At 41.5% G+C, this 20,216-nt stretch overlaps 1 protein-coding gene across 1 annotated transcript; it reads right to left on the bottom strand.

Moving 5' to 3' along the window:
* Positions 1-485: 485 nt before the first annotated feature.
* On the bottom strand, positions 486-11,434 carry LOC131087501 (phospholipid scramblase family member 5-like). Its single transcript, XM_058031224.1, has 8 exons — positions 11,348-11,434; positions 8,674-8,825; positions 4,666-4,708; positions 3,591-3,811; positions 2,494-2,655; positions 1,691-1,852; positions 723-805; positions 486-647 (listed from the first exon to the last, which is right to left on the bottom strand). Exons 1-7 carry the CDS (start codon positions 11,358-11,360, stop codon positions 767-769), a joined length of 792 nt encoding a protein of 263 aa, XP_057887207.1. The 5' UTR covers positions 11,361-11,434; the 3' UTR covers positions 486-647; positions 723-766.
* Between the last annotated feature and the right edge of the window lie 8,782 nt (positions 11,435-20,216).

Genomic DNA, 20,216 nt, shown 5'->3' with positions numbered 1-20,216 from the left:
CTTCATCTATGGCCTGCCTTCAGTGCAAATAGTGGAAGACCAGATTTTCAGAATAGAGCTTATATTCCCAAGTCTAGGGCTTGAAGTCCAATTTCTGGCTGCCACTCATTAAAACAATCTATGTCACAAAATTAATTTACTAGCAAACAAAACTTTCATTCTTCCAACTCACTGAAACAGATAACATCTTCAACTTCCCATCAGGAATGTCTTTATACTTGTTACTTTCAAATCAGTTTGCTTCTATTAATTAAATAACAAATCAGAAAATTACTTCTAAAATTATAAAAAAGCAAAACCCCCAGAACACACCCTCATGTGGTTAGAAACTGGTACCAGCACTTGCAAAACATCAAAGGCTTCTCTAAACTTAGGCTTTCATCAGTGATGCTGCCAGCCTTCATCTAATCTTTCATGATTCCCCATGCAGGAACATCAAAAGAGAAAGAAGAGAATAGCACTGTTCCAAAGCAACAGTGCTCTGTGTGAAAAGTATGTGTTTAGCTATTACCCATAAAAAATATAAGTGGGAAATTATTATTTACATGAGACATATTTCAATAAACATCATCATTAGCTCCCTGTCTTTTCCTATAAGGAAGAAGGATTTTTGCAGTTCAAAATCATGTCCAAAGCTCAAGTGATTTCTGGAAGAAAATGAAAAAGAATTAGAAATATATAAGCCTTCAAAGCAAAGAAGATCAATTTATGTTCATTTTTACCTACTGAAACAGATTCTGCATATTTCATTGTTTCTGTCATCTTGTTATAATCCATCCAAAGAGTTTTCAAAGAACATTAAGTCCTACAAATAAACAAACTATGCATTAGATATGGAAGGCACAAAAATGCAAAAATTACTATCAAAAGTCTTACTTGCAGGCTTTTGTTACATAAAGTATTTATATTAGTCAATCACTTTTTATCACTGCCACTGAGAAGCAGTTTTGGAGGGGGGAATCTGAAAATCTTAACTGTCATTTCTATCCTACTAAAAGCAAAATTTCTGAATTGTTGTTGGAATTTTAAAGCAAACACTTTTCAGTGAATAATTTTAGTATAATAATTTTGGTTTGTAGTCTCTGATGTAAGTATCAGAGATTATTTTGAAACTATTTCATTTTAATACAAATATGTTGGCAAAAGAGCTACACAGCAAATATCAATTTCTAATTCTAGAAAACATGCATCTTAACTTCATATTTACCCCTAGCACTGAGTATTCTCCTTCTCATATAGTTGTTATGGTTATCTTCACAAAATAATTTTGTAGGAATTTTCCTATGACCTGAAGATCTTACATACAAGACTCAACAGAATTGTTGAATTGCTTTGAAATTACCATTAGAAACAACATAATCTTTTTTGGTTCATACAGTTGTTCAAACACAATAAGGGGTTTGGGAGAGTTTGGTAGGTTTGAAACGTATGCTAAGATTTGATTCTTCTGTACAAAATATTAAACTGCATGTGTAATACTATTTAAACAGTTTAATAAACAAAAATTTAAGAACATTAAAAAAAAAACAGCTGACATAAAAATTAAAATTTTTTAGTTAATTTATCTTTTAGGCACTGGATTTGGTTTTCCAACGCATTTGCATTTTTGTAGTTCTCGGCTGACAGCAAGGGCTCCTCTGGTCCCAGTCTGCACATTTCTATAGGTCTGCCTGTCCACCTGCACACTTACAATGAGGAAACAAGCACCAATCATGACTGCCTTGATCCTCACGTCGAGATCCACAGGGACCTGGATCCCAAAGTTGGCGGTGTTGGTGAAGACGTTGTTGACAAATCCCGACCAATACTTGGAAATTTTGCCGATCGTTGTCATCTCATTGAGAGTTTTTACCTGCACAAAGGAAAAACAGGAACAGACATAAATGTAAACAAATCAAGTGCACACTGATGACATCTCCACAGAATTAATGACTGTGTCCTGACATGCTGAGTATGCTATAGTTGTCAGCTTCTCCTTTTATTGTTATTGCTGCGATGTTCTATTAGTGTCAAATTTCCCTTTATGAGTGGCACGCAAGAAGGGGCCTCAAGTTTGGAAACATCAGCATCTTTAGAGAGGACAAAAAGTGGGAGAAAGCAATCTTCAAAGTTTATGCCAGTTTTGCCTTTCTTTCACAGAGTTGTGGGGTTTTTTCCTCTCTCCTGTTTTTTACATTCTCCTAGGCCCACTGCTGTGGACAACTGTCCTCTCAGGGTCAGGGATGTTCTCAATTATGCAGCCATCTGCATGTTTCATACAGTACACTGAAATTTCAGACAATACCCACTGGAGTCTTCTAATTTGGCTAATGAGTTGATAAGCTGATAAACCCAAAAATTCCTTTAAGATTCTTAACTAAAGCAAAGCACTTTGTTCACATCAGAAAACTCTGTTCAGGGTTTCCATCAAGTATCTCTCATTCTCCCCCTCACCTGAGAAATTTATTCAAAGTAGTAAAACTTTTAAATTGTTAACACTTGTACAAAACATACCTCAAAGTCAACATCTTCAAAACAGCCACAGGTTGCACATGGGCCAATTATTTTTAGCACATCTTCTTTGCTTTCATTCTGTATAGTGAACTTTGGCAGAAAAGGATCCCAGTTCTGTACAACGTACCCAGCTACTGTACCTGGTGGGGACTGAACTTCTAACTAGCAAACAAAAGAAAACAAAAAAATGTTTTAGCTGATTTTATATTAATGTATTTTTCCGTGATAGAGTATTGTTTATATAATGACAAGATACTTATCTACTGAGTATAGTAACATATCATTTTACCAAACATGGAACTGGATATTGCAGATGGTGTTGTTAAATACAGTGGACAATATGAAACTCAAAAATTGCATCAGAAACCAACACCTTACATACAATAAAAGACTTTATAAAAAGCTGTAAACGGGGGAAAAAATTTATTGTATTCAGGCAGTATTCTACAAGCTTATTTGAAGTACCTGTACTACCAAAGGACCTTTTCTTTAAAACTCCTGACAAGGATAAGTGCTAAGAAGGTAAGTGGATGAGCTAACCTGTAAAACATTTTAATAACACAAGCAAGATGTCTGAATAAAGGAGAGTCAAAAAATACAGAGGAAAGACCTGATGCTCTATGGGATCCACATTTTTCACTCCAAGCAGCTCACTTCCACGTTCTGCCATTTCCCAGAAATATATGGCCCTGAAGAAACAGATCTTCAGGGGTTCAGCCTCCTCAGAGATCTGCTTCCAAGTCCCACCCTCGACCCCAGTGGGCTTCCCAGAGTTTCCATCCTCCACCCTCGTGGAGTTCAGTGGGTGATCTCTGCCTGTGTCAGTGCAAGAAGCATCCTGGGGCGTCAGCTCACTGGACAGACATCACCAGACACCAAAGCTTTGTGTGGGGTGTCAGCAAAGCCTGGTCCCACGGAAGGGAGGAGGCACAGCCAGGTCCCACGGAAGGGAGGATGGAGGAAGGGAGGGAACAGAACTCGTTCATCAAGAGTTGTGTACACCCAAAGGGGGCTGTGAATTCCTGACTTGCTTCCTGCCAGCCTGGAGGAGCTGCCCAGCACGATGCTGGCACAGAGGGCGTTGGGGATGCCCTCACCTCCTGCAGGAAGCAGGGGAAGCAGCAGCTGGTGCACCGGAGGGGCCGGATGACGCGGATCACCTCGCGGCCCGCGTTGTCCGAAATGCTGATGGTGAAGGCCCGGAGGGGCGAGCACAGCTTGCGGTCAAAGCAGCCGTTCTCTTCCACTGCAAAGTAAACCCTCTGGCCCAGGGGGTTCTTTATCTCGTATTTGCTGGAGGTCTCTGTGCCAAGTATGGCTAATAAAGCAAAACAAGTAGAAGGTTAACATAATAAAATCTTTGTTATTACTTCAGTATAATGTTAGTGTGTATATATGTGAGCATTTATTCTAGTAGTCTGTGACAAAGATTTTTTTCAAAATTGTTTTGAAGTAGCAACACAAAGGAAATATACAGGGAAGTACTAGTGCCAGGTCTGTATTTTGAAGGAATTAATTCAGACTTTGATTTGCTGTACACTACAGTACGTATTGCAACAGAGAATTCAGATCTTGAGTTTTTGGTCTGGGCTTTTTCTGGCATTATCATCTGTGAAAGGTAACATCCTGAGACTACCCCACCTCAGTGACAAAGCCTTCACCCAGCACATTGTTTGAGAATCAGGCCAAAACCATTCTGAACGGAAGAAATACATTCTACAGTATTTTACTGGTAGCAACATTTTACAGTATTTAATACTTGTTCATTACTTTGAAATTCTGAGAGACTAAATAATTATAAAATCTTTTGCTTAATTTTATGTTTTCTGTTCTTCGTTTCTCTCTTTGCTTTGTTTCTGACATTATGTTACTTAATGTCAGATAAATTGTTCCATGGACTGGAAAGATGGTCACACTTTAATAACACTGAGAGGGAGGTGTCTGAGGGAGTGATTTTAGGACTGTTGTATAGACTACTCACCCCTCAGTGGTTTGCTGCAGAACAGGCAAACAATAAAGGGAGCCTTCCCCACCCTATCAGTGCATAACAGCCTGCCACAGGGCAGCAGGAGGGTTCACAGTGACTTCAGTGAACTGGGGGCAAGACTTGGATGGCTTTTGGGGACACCCGCATACCAGCACTGTTAAAGGGTGACAAGGATTGCACCATACCTTCCAGAAGCTCCACTTGCTGATGAATAATTATCTGGTCCAGCTGCTTAAAAAAAATAAACAAGATGATGGGTCTTGGATAGGTCTGGGGCTGCCAGTGGTCACATGTCTATTTTTATTGTTCACCTCCCTGTAATTAAGATCTCTTTCCTTACAGAGGTGCACAGGTTGGGTGCCTGAAGGATATCTCAAGTCACACTTTGGACTTCTCTCTGAAATAATGTCTGAGGAATGTGACATTAGGTGCTGTGGCCATGTAATTCATCCACACACTTGAAGAAAAATAATCTTCACTGGGGGAATAAGGCAGACAACAGCAACAGAAAGCAGAATCCAATCTTGCTCCTGATGCTCTCCTTGTCAGAGGGGAAGCTCCTCACCCCAAACCCAAGGCTGGTGCTGGGCACCATGGCAGTGCAGGACTGAATGAGCCTGGGCTCAGTGTCAGCATATGCAGTGGCCACATCCCAAAGGACCTTGCTGGAGTAGCAAAGCAGGGCAGGCAGGGGATGCCAATGATGGCACACACCAGTTTAACACTCTGATCTCAGGAACACGAGCCCTGCACCCTGAATCTGGCCAATGGTCATGCCAGAGTACCAGAATGAGCAAAACAACAATGAAACACTCAGCTGGCTAAAAATGTCTTGACAAATGTCTTTTTAACCACGACCTGTTTACAAATGCAGGAGAAAAACTGCTTGCCATCACACCTAGCTTTGCTGTGCTTATCAGCCCTCCAACATTATTTTTTCTTGGAGAACAGTTGCTAGCACTATAAAACCAGCAAGACTTAATTCCAGTCTACCTTTCAGTTTTATGTCTGTTTCATTTTATGCCTGTTTTATGTGACAGTTTTAGGTTTTACCAATCTCTTTTCAGTAATTTTTCTGTAAATTCCTGATGAAGGAACGCTTGGCACAGGGTTTTGCTGTTGCTCACAGCTGCAGACACAAAGCACACAGCGACCTTCTGAGACCAGCATGGCACAGCTCTCCAGAGCCTGCATATTTTAAATTTGGTAAATCTTGCCTGGTACATATTCAAACTGTTGCAGAGATTTGTCACTTCTAGTCAGCTCCCGCAGCTAGTTCAGGCTGCAAAGAGAAGCTGGTAAAAGGAGGAACCTCTTTATCCCTTTCATTAATCTTGGAAATGTGCATGCCAGTAATTGAAATAATAAAAATATTTAGACATAAAAATATTCTCCCAAGAATATTTGCTGTTTGTTGTTTGGGTCTCATGAGAGAGCTCTTGGAGCTCATGGGAAGGGCTCTGCTGGTGGAAAGAGAATAAAAAAGTTAAAGATTGTAGAGCTATTTTAATATTTTAGTATTTATTTTAACATGGATTTCTTTTTCCCATGTAGACTTTCACAGGGGAAAGAAAATTAATGACCCTGAATTGTTAAAAGCTTTGAGTGATTTTGGTCGATTGGTTTACTGTGCACAGTGTATAAACAATGTTGAGACAACACAGCAGTACCACTTGTTATCCTTGTTTTGCCTTCCACTGGTTTATGCAAGGCAGTTATTCTGATGCATTTTTATTGGGGCACTTGTGGATTGAGGGAATTCTGCACTTGCATTTGAAAGCACTCAGAGCCCTTTGGCTTAACAAGGGTCTGGTCCCCTTCAGCTCAGGTATGTTAAAATTCCTTATACACAGCTAATTCTCAGTGATCAATTCTGTGGGCATCAAATTTACATCTGATCAGTCTAATCAAGTCTAAACAAAGAAGCTTTTTACCAAAGTAGTTAAATCTGAGCATTGGCACAACATGCAGCTGAAATACTCAGAAAATTCTTCTCCAAGGTTTCACCTGTCTACTCCTGCTGTGGGAAAAAGTTCATTTGATTTTTGTCATGGTCACTGAACTACTCTCTGAGCTACGGCTGTAATCTGGAAGACAGTAATGAAGTTTAGGTAACTTTTTTTCTGTAGGAAGTTATTAAATAGTGATAGACTTAGAAAGCTGATGTGCCTGCTGAGGCAGAAGCAGTTTTTTGCCTTTCTCTGGTGCACCTCAGGCAGCTGATCAGAATGATTCCTTCACCTGAACTCACTCTGGGTGTGGATCTGCAGAGTGAAATGCTGCTGGCTGGCCTTTACCTACAGGACACACATTTTCCTTTCCTCTCATCCAATCCTTGGGTTGCTATTTAGAACAAACTGTAAGGATCTCTCTGAGACTAACTAAATTTGAATCCTTGTATCAGACATATCATGGTCTTATTGAGAAATACATTCAGCTTTCTCAAATCTATCCAGTTATCCTGCCCAATCCTGCTGGAGAATGTAATTCCTATTTGTTATTCTGTATTTATGCACAACCACACTCTATATAATCTTTCTTCTAGTAACAAAATTCTATAAATTAAATATGTCTCTTTCCCACAGTTTGTTTACTCTCCTAGGCACTCAGTATGGTTCCCTCACCAATACTGTTGTTTTTATTCTACAGATAAAACAGATGGAGTCTTATTTTAAAGGAGGTTCTCTGTTCCCTGTGCACTTCCAGTAGCACCTCTCTGTGCCTGTTTCCAAGAGTTTGGACTCTCTTTTCCCCAGTGCTCACAGCACCAGAATGAAACACAGTCTTCTAGAAATTTTCCCAGTAGCATAAATAATTTCCAAGTTCTGCTAGAAACATCTTCATTCAAGCATTTAATTCTGTGAAAATCTCTTAGTCCATGAGGATAAATCCAAAGGGATTATTACCCCTGCAGCTGTGAATCCCACATGCATTCTGCAGGCAGCCCTCTCCCTGCTGGTGGGACCTCCTTTATGCTCCATCCATCCTGAAGGAGCCCCTTTCACTACCCTCAGGGCCAGGATGGCTCCAGCATCACACACCAAAAGGTTCTGCAGCACATGGAAACTAGAGCTGTGGGAACATGCCAGCCAGCAGCACTGCACACACGCTTCCCACGTTTCAGACTGCAGAGAAAACTGAGACTCCTTAGCAAGGGCTGCAGCACAGGCCAAAAACAGGCAAGAATGAGGTCTTCAGTTCCAGCTGTAGCTCTGAGAGTGACCTGCTCTTTTGTTTTAACGTCAGATGCAAAGCTTCTATAACATGGAGTGATGGTATTTGCTTGCCTGCACTGTCTGGGTAAATCTGAGGTGTAATTCATGTTCATACAGGAGCCTGAATATGTAACCTGCCAAGCATTGACTAGCACAATCACTTTTAGACTAAAAAATGTACCTTCCACGGTCTGTGAGCAAATGCTTGTGTAATTGACAACACACATCATTTTGTGCTCAGGCATCTTGAAATGAAACTCATCACTCCACATGAAAGACTGCTTCTGAAGAGTTTCCCCATTTCATTAGCTATCTAGGTAACTTAGCTCCAAATTTAAAATACATTCAGTTTCTGCTTCTATACAAAACTAGCAGAAATGTGTGCCTAAAATACACATCTTGAGTGAAGTAAACATTCCTCAGCATCACCAAAATGCAAACACAGCAGAGGTGTAACAGAATCATGATCTGACTGTGATGGGGGCCTGATTCTGCCCCTGCCAGGCAGGGCATGTGACACCTTACTCAGCACATAAGAGTGGAGCAGAGCTGCAGACCATCAGTGCTCTGAGCTCCAGGAGCTGAGAGATTTCCCAGAGCAAAAGGGACAGCCACATGTTTAGCAGTAGGAGGGAGAAGACTTAAGCATTCATTTTTCTTCCCCACCTATGATCTACTTCTCTGCCTCTATTTTCAAGCATTTTCCTCTCTCAGGCATTAGCATTATCTTCCTCACACAGAGTTAATGCAAGTTTGTAGCCAGTCAGACTTATGCTCATATAATTTCTACAAAATGAACGGCAAGCTTCTTTCTCCTATGTTCCTTATCTCACAGTAATATCAAACAACAAAAAAGCCTCTCCATCTCAACCTACCCCGCCTCCCAAGAGGAAAAACCCAAACAACCTCAACCTCCAGAGTATCAAAGCAACATAAAAGGAAAATGTAACAATTCTAACAGTCAGAAACATTCAGGACCTGGTTCAGGTACTCCAGACCAGGTGGCAAATTATGAGTGTGTGATGCTTGCTTCCAGAGACTTGCTGGTTCAACAGGCGTATTCTGCTGAGGAGTGTCAGAAGAACCAGGGAGGTAATCCTTAAAGATGAGTTTGGATTGTCCCTGAGATTCTGCAGGGAAAGAAAGAGAAAAAAATGCAGAAATATCAGGACCAAGGAGCAGTTAGGAGCTTCTTGGATCAAAGTTGAACAATAACATCATTCTGCATGTGATTATATCAGTACTTCATGCCAGGACCCAAAAGGAATCTCCTGATTGTCCCACCCATCGAGCACAGATTATAAAGCTGCCTTGGGACATGCAAAGGGGAATCACTGCAAACAGGAATCACTGCAGATGAAGGTAAATCAGGAGATGTGGTTTTGGAGGGCACCTGATCTGCTCTGGCAGCTGGTGAGCACAGAGCCTGTGTGGCAAGGCTGGAGCTGGCCTGGACTCACACTCAGGGTGGCCAGAACCCCTCAGCACAGCCCTGCTCCCTGTGAGCTGCCCTGTGTGCCCTGAGCTGCCAAGGGCTGGCTCCCAGCAAGATGCTTTCCAGCATCCTGAGGGCACCCATAATTTCTCTTAATTAGAGATAACCTTCCCAGGGATCTCAGATTCCCCAAGCTGGATATTACAGCCCTGATATCAAAGTCTACACAGCCCCTTATAGTGTATTACTCATTATTATCTTAATGAATGGATCAGATATCATTATGTTGTGTTTTCTGGTTTGCTACCACAAGAAGTCCTTTAGGGCACAGTGATGGTGACCTTGGCCAGGAATGTGAAGGTAATGAGAGCATTTACTGCCACAGGCACCTGTAACTCCAATCTGCTCCACAGGCACCTTCTCCCACAGCACAGGCACCACCTTAACCACTGGATTACCAAAAAATTCCTGCTAGTTTTTCCAGGTACATTGTTCCTTGGACTTGTTCTGCAGGAACAAGGAGGAGCAAACTGAAGCTCTCCCTATCCAAATGGCAAATCCTTGTATTGAGCTGAGCCCCTGTGATTTGGCAGCAAAGCAGTCCCCAAACTGATAACTTTTATCACATGTGTGACAACACTTAGACACAATGGGGTCTGAGGTCCAGAAGGAATTTTGGCTCTAAGTCTGAATCTCTTTTTTGCTATTGTGGATCTTATAGTATTATTTGAACTCACTGTGAAAGATTCATCATTCAATCATATTTTGATCTTAATTTGTCTTTGCAGCCACTGCTTTCTTTCAAAGTCTGAGACCACAGGAAGAAGTAACCCCTTTGAATTTGTTGCTGGCTTTTAAAAATGTATAACTGGGTAATAAATATTTTATATCCTCTTCTGCATCACTTTACCTCACAGGGTTCTGTTACTGCCGTAACTCTTGTTGTTACATGAAATGCCACGAAGTAGCCCAGTGTTAGTGTTATTCTTGAATAATAAAGAGGGAAAAAAGACAACAAATTGCAGTTCTACCTGTCAAATTTTAAGCTATACAAAAAACAAACAGTAAATACATTAAATATTAATGACAATTTGAGATAGTCTGACACTTTGTCTATTTTTGTGTATGATTCCCATTTCATTACTAGCATGGAGAACCTTAAAAGTTACCATATGATACAGTGAGTATTCTGTACAAACATAATTTGTGGAGTTGTATATTCCTGAAAGAGGTGAATTGTCAGTTTCTTCATACTAAAAACCATATTCCACACCATTACTATTTAACCATTTCTCTTAACTGATATACAGGAAAAATATGCAAAACCCCATTTCTCTTACATGGCTAAAGCTAAACAAAATTTAAAACAAAAAACTCTACATTGCAAGGGTAAAACAATGCTGTAAAACCTGCCTGTGTACTTTTTAGTGTTTTAATGCAGAATGTCTTGAGTGTTTTGAGGGCAAGAAAGGGGGATAAACATGTGGCAAACATAGTGAGACATTGCTGAAACTCCCTGGGCCAACACGTGCCTCTGCACATGCCTACAGAATGATCACCCTGGAGCTGCACTCAAGAGAAAAAAGGATTTGTATCCTTCTGCTCACATGAAGCATTTGCAAACCTGGAGAAAATTAATTGTGAAGGCTGCTTAGATCAAATGCTGCACGTTTGCCCACTGCTCTGAGTAATCAATGGCTACTGCTGAAGTCAGTACATGACAGACACACCCAGAGAGGAGTAATCTGATTAAATTCAGTTATTCTTGAGTTATTATTCTTCATATGGCGGGTTATCAGATCTCTGGCCAGTTCTTAATGTGAAAAGCATTTGCTGATGTGGTATTTTCAAAGTGAAATAGGGAAGAAGTATGCAAAAATAGTGGCACCCTTGGCTCAGTACCCACCTTTGCCAGGCATTGTGTAGTGACAGGTTTAAACACCAAGATACCAACGCTCAATATTCTGACTGAATGCAGAGGCTAACATTTTATAATGTATTTTATTTAAATAACATCCCGCTATAGATTTTAGTCTCCTTAGGAGCCTCTTGAATGCTGGATGCTGAAAAATTAAAGGAAGACAAAACAACTGCACTTTGACTGATGTGGTTTTATCCTGAAACGCTCGTTTCATCAGACTGCTGATTGCTGGAAAGGCACAAGCCTGTAGTTCTGTGTAAACACGATCTAAAAATACAGACTACAGATGCACTTACCTTGAGAGGCCATGAAGCTTCCTGAGTTACTTCTTCAAAGGAAGCCGGGTTAAAAGAAAAGGCTTTTCTTGCAGCAGCAAATAAAGCAGGGCTCACAGCATGCCCAGGACTTCAGAGGGTGTCTGTGTCCCGGCTATCGGCGGCGGGAGCGGCACCGAGCGCTGCGCGGCCGCGGGGGGAGCGCCGGACCCTGCGCCCATCCCAGCTGGGGAGACAGGGAAAGGAGCTCAGCCAGTGCTCAGAGACACGGCTGCACGCAGCCCACTGCCTCAATGAGCACCTTGGAACTAAAATCCTGCTTTATAACGTCCGTGGTTATTCTGGGAATATAATGATGCTGGTTTCAGGTCAGCGTTTGCGTCTCCACTTCTTCGGGCTATCTGGTAAAGACAGAGAAGCCACAATGAAGTTGTGGACAGCTCATCCCTAGAAATGCTTAAAGCCAGTCTGGATGGAGCTCTGAGCCCCCTGGTCCAGGGAAAGCTGTGCCTGTCCAAGTCAGGGCATTTGGAACTAGATCATCTTAAAGGTCCCTTCCAAACCAGGTCACTCTATGACTCCATGATTTCCCTACAACTGACCCTAGTGAACATTTTCCATGCACAGAGCAGGAAAAGCCGTCTTGGATTTCTCACTGGATTCCATCCATGTAACATTAGCCAGAGGATGTCCTCTGAGGGATATCATGCCTACACCCAGACCCAGAAAATCATCCTGCACATTCATTCCGTCACCACTATGCCCCCCCAGCACATCCACACAGGGCTCTGCTGCTCCCTGTGAGGTGTTTGAACTGGATTTGGAGAACTGAAACAGTCTGGCACTGTTTGTCCTGGACAAGCACTGTACAAAACTGTGACACACATAATTACCCTCATTGCATTGGGAGGAAAAGATGAGGAGAAGAAGGGAGGGTAATGTTGACTTACCAGCTCATACTCCTGCCCTGGGCGCCCAAGCTGCTGTGGAAATCATCAGGCAGATGTGATCTGCAGGCAGCTGTGATGCACGGCTGCAGGAATGGCAGAGCCTATGCACAGAGCCCAGCAGAGCACAGGGACGTGCCGGGGACCATTTCCGGTCCTCTCTGCTATTGCAAGTTGCACTGGTTTGAATCTGTCTGAAGTATGGTTGAGCAGATTAAATTCCAGAGTTTTCAGCTCAGGAAGATGCTGATGAGGATTCTCTGAAGGAAGAATACAGAAAACTCATCCCAAGAAAACCCAAATTATACAGAAGCTGATTTTTATAGACTAAAGTAGCAAATGCAAGAGCCTCAGATCTACCTATGGATTTGGCTACATGAAGTTTCCCAGGAGTTTATCATTGCCTGCTTGGGAACTCCCTGGGTGCAGTGGCAAGCACAGCCCAGCCCAGGAGCCAGACCCTGCTGTGCTCAACCTGGAATCAACCAGAGAAGTGACAGAGACAAACGTTTTGGTGATTGAAAAATGGGTTCTGAACAAATCCTTCTCCATTAGGAGGAAGTTTGACATAACTGGAAATAAAAACTAAGAATGGCCAAAAGTTTTTGTTTCCTTTCTCCCTGTCAAGGATGGGCTTTTTTGGAGCAGAGGCTCTAACCCAGAGAGCAGATGCAAAGCCTAAAAAATAAACCAAAAAAAGGTACAGGGAAAGCTCTGGATAAATATAGTAAACCTATCTTTTAAAATTATATAAGAGAATTCAAATGAGATGGCACTCAATTATCTCTAAAAATTAATAAAGACTTATTTTACCTCCCAGAAAATTACAGGGCAAAAAAAGTCCCAGTAATTCTGTCACTGCATAAAACAATCATAATCCATTTTAAAAAAGTTCCTCAAACAGAAAAAACACATTTAAAAAATATATGCTGAAAGAAGAAGTTTAAAAAGCATTTTTTGAGAAGTCCAAGTGATTAATTTGCTGACCCAGGCTCTGCCCAAGAGCTGCCCTGGCAGCACAGGCAGCCTCCCCTCCCTGCAGGAGCCAGGTTTCATTTTCCTGCTGCTCATGAAATAAACATTTCCCTGAAATAGTTCTGCCCCAAAGAACTAATTTTTATGACGTTACTTGCAAAATTGCAATAAATAGGTAACAGAAAGAAATACAAATTGGCTTTAAGTACATTTTGTGGGGTTTTTTCCATTTTTTTCACAAATTTTCACATCTTTTACCCCATTCTTATTGTTTTATTCCAATGAAATAATTTTAGTAGAATATATCAGTAGATTTCTGAAGGATTTGCAATAGTCCTGCACCAGCATAAGTCCTTACAAGTAAAACCACATATTTTAAAGTTTAATCTGAATTTTTGTTGTGCTTTTTTTAAAATAAATACTCATATATTGGTGCAAATATGCTGCTGCCATGATTAAAAGCATTCTCACTAAGACCTCAGGTACATAAGACTTTATCATATTTATTCAAGCACAAAGACAGCCATTCTTTGGTTCCCTTTAGATCGGCACAGGAGAAACACTCAAGAAATGAGGACAAACATTTAAAGAATTGTGTACTACCACTTCTAACCATATTTTAGGGCCTTCAGGAAGCAGAGCAGCAGCACCCAAAGGAGAATTTCACCAAGACAATGAACTGGCTGCCTCTGCCCCTTGAAGAAGGCCCAGGGGAACCAAATCACAGCCTGCATTGACTCTACCAGTCAGAGTCTAAAACAGAGTACACTGCCCTCCTCTGCATCAATGTGCTGGGCATCTGAAACACATGCACAGCTATTAAAAAAAAAATAAAGGAAAAAAGAGAAAAAAGGAAAGAAAAAAAAGGAAGAAGAAATTGAATCATACATTCCAGCTACCTCTAAAACATTCTTGCTCCATCCCATGCTGTAAAGCTGATAAAAATTGATGGGCAAATCCTTAGAAGGCACAAGTTAGCATGGATCCATCAAAATCAGTGAGCCTATCCAGATCAGGGCAAGCAGTGCTTGGCTGGAGGAGTTTATATATATAAGACCTTCCCTTTTTCCTTAAAGAAAAATTGCATCTTTTCTATAACTGAGGCCCAGAGATCCATCCCTGCTGAGCTGACGTACAGGCACCACTGCAGTTAATGGTTATTACATAAATTACTGCAGCCTGCAGGAACCACATCCATGGATTGAGACATCCTTGTCCTCAGCACAGAAACAGAACACAGATTTTTCCTCCAGAAAGGATGCAGTAACAGCCAACCAGCTGGATCAAGAGAGCAAAAATGTCACGTAGTTCAGCACAGGTGCCATTTCTCTGGAGACTAATCACTCTTCCATTTTCTACAGGCACCACAGGAGGAGTATGGCAATGGTTTCACAAAAAACACCTTCACAAGAGAAAAACAGGAGACAGTACCAAATTTCAAAGTATTAGGAAAAGCTGTTTGATTTCTTGTCCTGCTCCCTGCTGTTCAGAAAACTGCTCTGCGAACCTGGTGCGAGGTGTTTGTCCCTGCACTCAGCAGGAGAAGATGGCACTCCCCTTTCCCCACTGTACCACTAAGGACTCCTCCAGGTAAGAAGAAATTTCCTCTCAATCTGCATAAGTTCAGGCAAGAGAGCTCAGCTCCTGCCCACCTGCCCTTCCTGAGCCCCAGGGATGCCCTGTGCCATGTAGAACAGGCTGGGAGCAGCACACACAGCACCAGGACAGGCTGGGAGCATCACACACAGCACCAGGACAGGATGGGAGCAGTACCAGGACAGGCTGAGAGCAGCACACACAGCACCAGGACAGGCTGGGAGCAGCACCAGGACAGGCTGGGAGCAGCACAGAGGCACCAGGACAGGCTGGGAGCAGCACCAGGACAGGCTGGGAGCAGCACACACAGCACCAGGACAGGCTGGGAGCAGCACAGAGGCACCAGGACAGGCTGGGAGCAGCACACACAGCACCAGGACAGGCTGGGAGCAGCACACACAGCACCAGGACAGGCTGGGAGCAGCACAGAGGCACCAGGACAGGATGGGAGCAGCACACACAGCACCAGGACAGGGTGAGAGCAGCACACACAGCACCAGGACAGGCTGGGAGCAGCACACACAGCACCAGGACAGGATGGGAGCAGCACACACAGCACCAGGACAGGGTGAGAGCAGCACCAGGACAGGCTGGGAGCAGCACACAGGCACCAGGACATGCCCTGAGCATCACCAGGCACAGCCTGAGCTCCCCTGCTGCTGAGAGGGGTTATCACCAATCACTGTTTGCATTCTAGATTTCCCTCCCTTGAAATATCAATTGTGACCAGCATTAAAATGCATTGCTATTGTCATTTGTTTAAATAAGAAATATTATAGCCTTCTTTCTTCCCTTTTCTTGCCTTCCCTTTAGTAGAGGGAGAAATGCTGAGAGCAATCATAACCATCAGACTGTGACCCTGTGCAATTACAAGCCCCAAGTTAGACTATTTCACCAAGTATTGCTTTCTGCACTGGAGAGAAAAAAAAAAAACCCAAACAATTTCTTAAATCAGCCAGCACCTAAAAGGGCTCTCACCTTGAACTTTAGTTTGTGAGGTGTCTTGCTTGCGCTGGTGCCTGCAGGAGCTCCTCCCCTGCAAGGACGTCCGCAGAGGCGCTGGGATTCCGCAGGCAGCGCCCGGAGCCGCTGCGGAGCCGCATCCTGAGCAGCACTGCCAGGAGCTGCTACACAAGGTGCCTGTCGTGCACCAACTAACAGCAAAACGCAATCTTTAAAACAACAGCTCTCCAGCAACCTGAGCTTTACTTTGCATTCAACTCCACTGGGAGAAATGGGATCAAAATAGCAATCTCAGAGTGACTGTGGAAGGGAAGAAACCTTCGGAGTGTTCGTGGTTAGAGATGGCACATGGTACTGAATACATATCAGAGGTTTTAGTGCTACCCCAGCAAGTACTGGTGTGGATCGGAAACTAAATACAGATGTCAGCAAAACAGGACAATCCACCAGAAATTCATAAAGCAGCTTCCATACCAAATCTTGACACAGGAAAAAAAGGCGGCTTTGGCATGGGGTTTGTCTGTTTGGGGGTTTCAGGGGAAACAGGTGTGTTTGGGTTTTGGTTTTCTCAAGTGTTTTTTTTTTTTTGGAAGTATAATTCTGTTGCACTGAATGTTAAGGTTTTTTTAAATAATCTCTAAAATCTTGTTCTTATGAAAATACAGCCTTTGAGGGGCTGTGGGCACTGCCACTAAGCTAAACTGTCCTGGTTTCCAGTTCTGAAACAGCTGTACAAAGCAATTAGTCCAAAAAACTGATTTCATCCCCAGACCCAAGTGTTTCAATTTTAGTCACATTAAGCAGGTTTTAGAATAAAAAGCAGAGGAAATATGGTCATCAAGACTTATGTAAGCAGAACATTATTTAATCAAAAAATAAGGCCAGGAAGATGCAGCATAGAAGACCTGAACGCCTTGCACCAAAATCTGTACCAAAACTCACCACTGCTCATGAAATTTCCAAGCTGGTCTTTCACTTCTGAGTGATTTTGTTCTAAATAATGAACACATCTATCCTGAAGGTGAATCTGTTCTGAAGATCTATTCTGCTCCAGATAAATATCCTTTAATATTTATTGGGTTTGAGTGTGAGAAAGAATAACTTTCTCTGTGGCAAGAGCACATTGGAGGTCCACTGTTTACTTGATTTGACTGTAAACTGGAAACAAAGATATTTTAGGATACTTTTCTGCTTACTTTAATATACTGTCATTAATTTATTTTGAGAAGCTGAAATTAATTCCATCTGTTATTATTTTTACTTTTGCCTGAAACCAGCTGCCACATTCAACTGAAATTCACAAAACATCCCAAATTCTGTCTGCTGACTAAACACGAACTGAGCAGTAACAGAACAGCCTCCTGCCCGTCCTTAAGGCAGCCAATGCCTCTGAACACTTTACAGGCTGAAAGCAAACAGCAGACATTCTTCCTGGGAAGTCAGAAGCTTTCACAGGACTAACCAAACTGCAACTGCTCAGCAGTCCCTAACAATTAGATTTTGTGCTTGTCTCAAATTTTACATATTTAGGCCTATGATAAAATGGGATAAAGTGCTCTGCATACACTGGTATATTAGTAAGATTATTTCTGTCATCTAGTACATTGAATGACAGAAGTCTTGGATACAAATTGCAATTAATGCTCTTGGTGATGATGGAGAACCTTTTTGCTGGCCTTGAAAATTCATCAAGCAAAATAAGAAGAATTGTGCTCTGCTGTAGAAGAAAAACTAGTGCTTCTCTCACACTTACTTCTTTTCCCTCTCTCTTCTATGGAACATCTAAATTGGAAGCAAGAGTAGTGAAATGCCAGAGTATCAGAAAACACTGAGGATATGTCAGGTGCTTTTCCTTCTGTAAAAAATGTAAAAAAGTAAAAAGCTTTGAAATTGAGGTTGATATCCACTCTCAGGTCAGCAGTGTGAGCTTCTGCCAAGGCAGGTCCAGGTAAGGTCTGGCTATCCCAAGCTGCACTAAGAGCACAGATTATTCATTGATCTTCTCCACATTTTCAAAAAAACACCATTCAATATTCTGATTCTAAATTCAAACTAAATAAAACCAATTGTTTACTTTTTGAGGGAAGGAAGAAAAGAGAAGTAGATAAGACATCCATAAGATTTAATGGCATAATGGCAACTCTATTAGGACAGCAAAATTAATTTCAGTTTCCCTGAGGTATCTTATTTTAATTAACAAATCCATGATCCTGCTCTATTAATTAGCATACTGAAAGAATAATAAGTTTTAGATGAGCTTAGTTCTGATAAAGCTTTACATCCCCTAAAAAATAACAAAAGGAACTAAGAACCTCAATCCAATTTGTTTTCTACATTTAGTACCAATGCTTTGAAAGTCTACCCAGTATTACAGCATAACTATGAGTGTTTTCTTTTAATCTGAAAATGTTTTGATTTTGCATTTTAGACCTTCTACCTACTGAAGGAATGGTAATGGCCCACTAAGTAATCCTTGCAGGATTCTAGGTAATTTTATTTTTCATATTATTTCCTATTGATAATCAGTAGGGGAAACACATAGAATTTATTACAACCCTTATCTACTGTGGATTTTCCAGAAAAATAATGCAATAACAATTATCCAACTGTTAGCATCCCAGCTGGGTCAAACAAAACCCAAGGAACTTATCTGGGACACCAAGCTACACAGTAAGAGTTTTGTGCCTCAGTTTGCCAGGACCATTCAGTGGGCACCAAGCAGCCATTTTACTACGGGTCCAATCACCCATTTTTATAGACATGTTCATGCATTAGTCTGCTCAAAGCAGATCTGGAAACCTGATTCTTTTTCCCCAGGTTGATTTTATATTCCTCTCTTCTTGTATCACAGGTCAATTACTGTCAAAATTAAAAATAACAAACCAAAACCACAACAAGTTTTTCCATTTGTTCTTGATCCCAAAAACAACAAATCTGTACTTTTGATTCCTGAAAATCACTTTGCAGATTGTCTGTTATAGAAATTAAAAGAGAAGAGGAAAATGTTAGCAAATCACCAGTGTGATTAGGTAAGCAAAAAAAGCTAAGGAGAAAACTTGTGCATACATGAAAATGTAGAGATGCTCAGAACTTCAGAACTGCTTGTCCTGCAAAGACAGACTGCTTCTTTGACCCAGCACCATCTGTAAAACAAATGAGAGCAAACTGAACACTAGGAGGTTGTGTGTGCACAATTTTTCTAATTAGTATGTCTCGACAGCATTTTGCTTTCAAACTCCCAGGTTGAATCTTTTCAATGCTTTACAGAAGTACTGAACCCAAAACAGTTACAGTGTAACAGAAAGACAATTACCAACAATAGAGTTTGTAGAAATAGGTGAATAACTTAAAAGTGTGCTGTAATGGAAAAGCCGTGCGACCTTCCCTAGCACATCTGCCAGCCCATGGCTGCACAGTTCCTCTCTCAGTTCCACCCTCCTCCAGCACTCACAGAGGGGGGAATGGCAGGAGCTGCTCTATTCCCATAACAAGATGCTCTGGCAGAAGTTGGTCCTGCTGCCTCCCCATCTCAGCTCCCTCAGGATTGATCAGTTCTGTTGCACATCCCACGGGATGCCAAAGTGACACCCTGGTGCTACCCTGCCTCTGATGTATGCAGGAAAATGACAGATGCTGTCTCAGATATTGTCTCTAAGGACTTTACAACCATGGACAGTTCATTGTCATAGACAACGACTTCTTGCAAGGCTGTCTAAATACTTCAGCTTTGTTTGCTTTATTTTTATTTTCATCTCCTTTTCATCACCATGTGGTCCATCGAGGAAGCCTAATTAGCATGTCCCTCTCATATCTTTGTTTTTTCTTCAGGCACCTAATAGCAATTATTGTCTGTGCTTATTTCCTACTGTTTATGTCCCAGGCATGTTAAAGAAGGATGATTGTCAGCAGAATTATTAACATGCCTTATCATCACTTTATTATGCATCTTTTTGAAAGGCTTTGTAATGTGTTTGGCAGTTTACTCAGAAAAACACAGAAGTTTAGAGAAACTTTCCCCTCCACCCAAGAAAACAGGGCAGTGCTTACAGAGATTCATTGCTTTAAAATTTTATCTTCTCAGAAGAATCTGAATCGTGGAAGGTTGAGACCACAGAAGCAGGGAACATCCTTATTTCATATTTTATGTTTTTTAATTAGGGTTTCAACATCTCAGGATTGATATTTTTGCTGTAGTGAGGACTGGCACAGATAGAGTTTTTAAAGTAATTTTTCATTAATAGGAGTACTAAATTAATGCTTAATAATAGACTAAATAACATCTTAATTAGCCTGTGCTTCCCAGCTCTTATACTTCTTGAGTATCAGGTAATACAGAACCAGATACAGAACTCCAAATTCCAGATTTGTTCAAAATAATCCCCCTCCTGCTAAACACACACACACCATTT

The sequence above is a fragment of the Melospiza georgiana genome, chromosome 10 (genome assembly GCF_028018845.1).
Source record: "Melospiza georgiana isolate bMelGeo1 chromosome 10, bMelGeo1.pri, whole genome shotgun sequence".
In the NCBI taxonomy this organism is placed as follows: Eukaryota; Metazoa; Chordata; class Aves; order Passeriformes; family Passerellidae; genus Melospiza; species Melospiza georgiana.
This window is presented reverse-complemented; position numbering and strand designations above follow the sequence as displayed.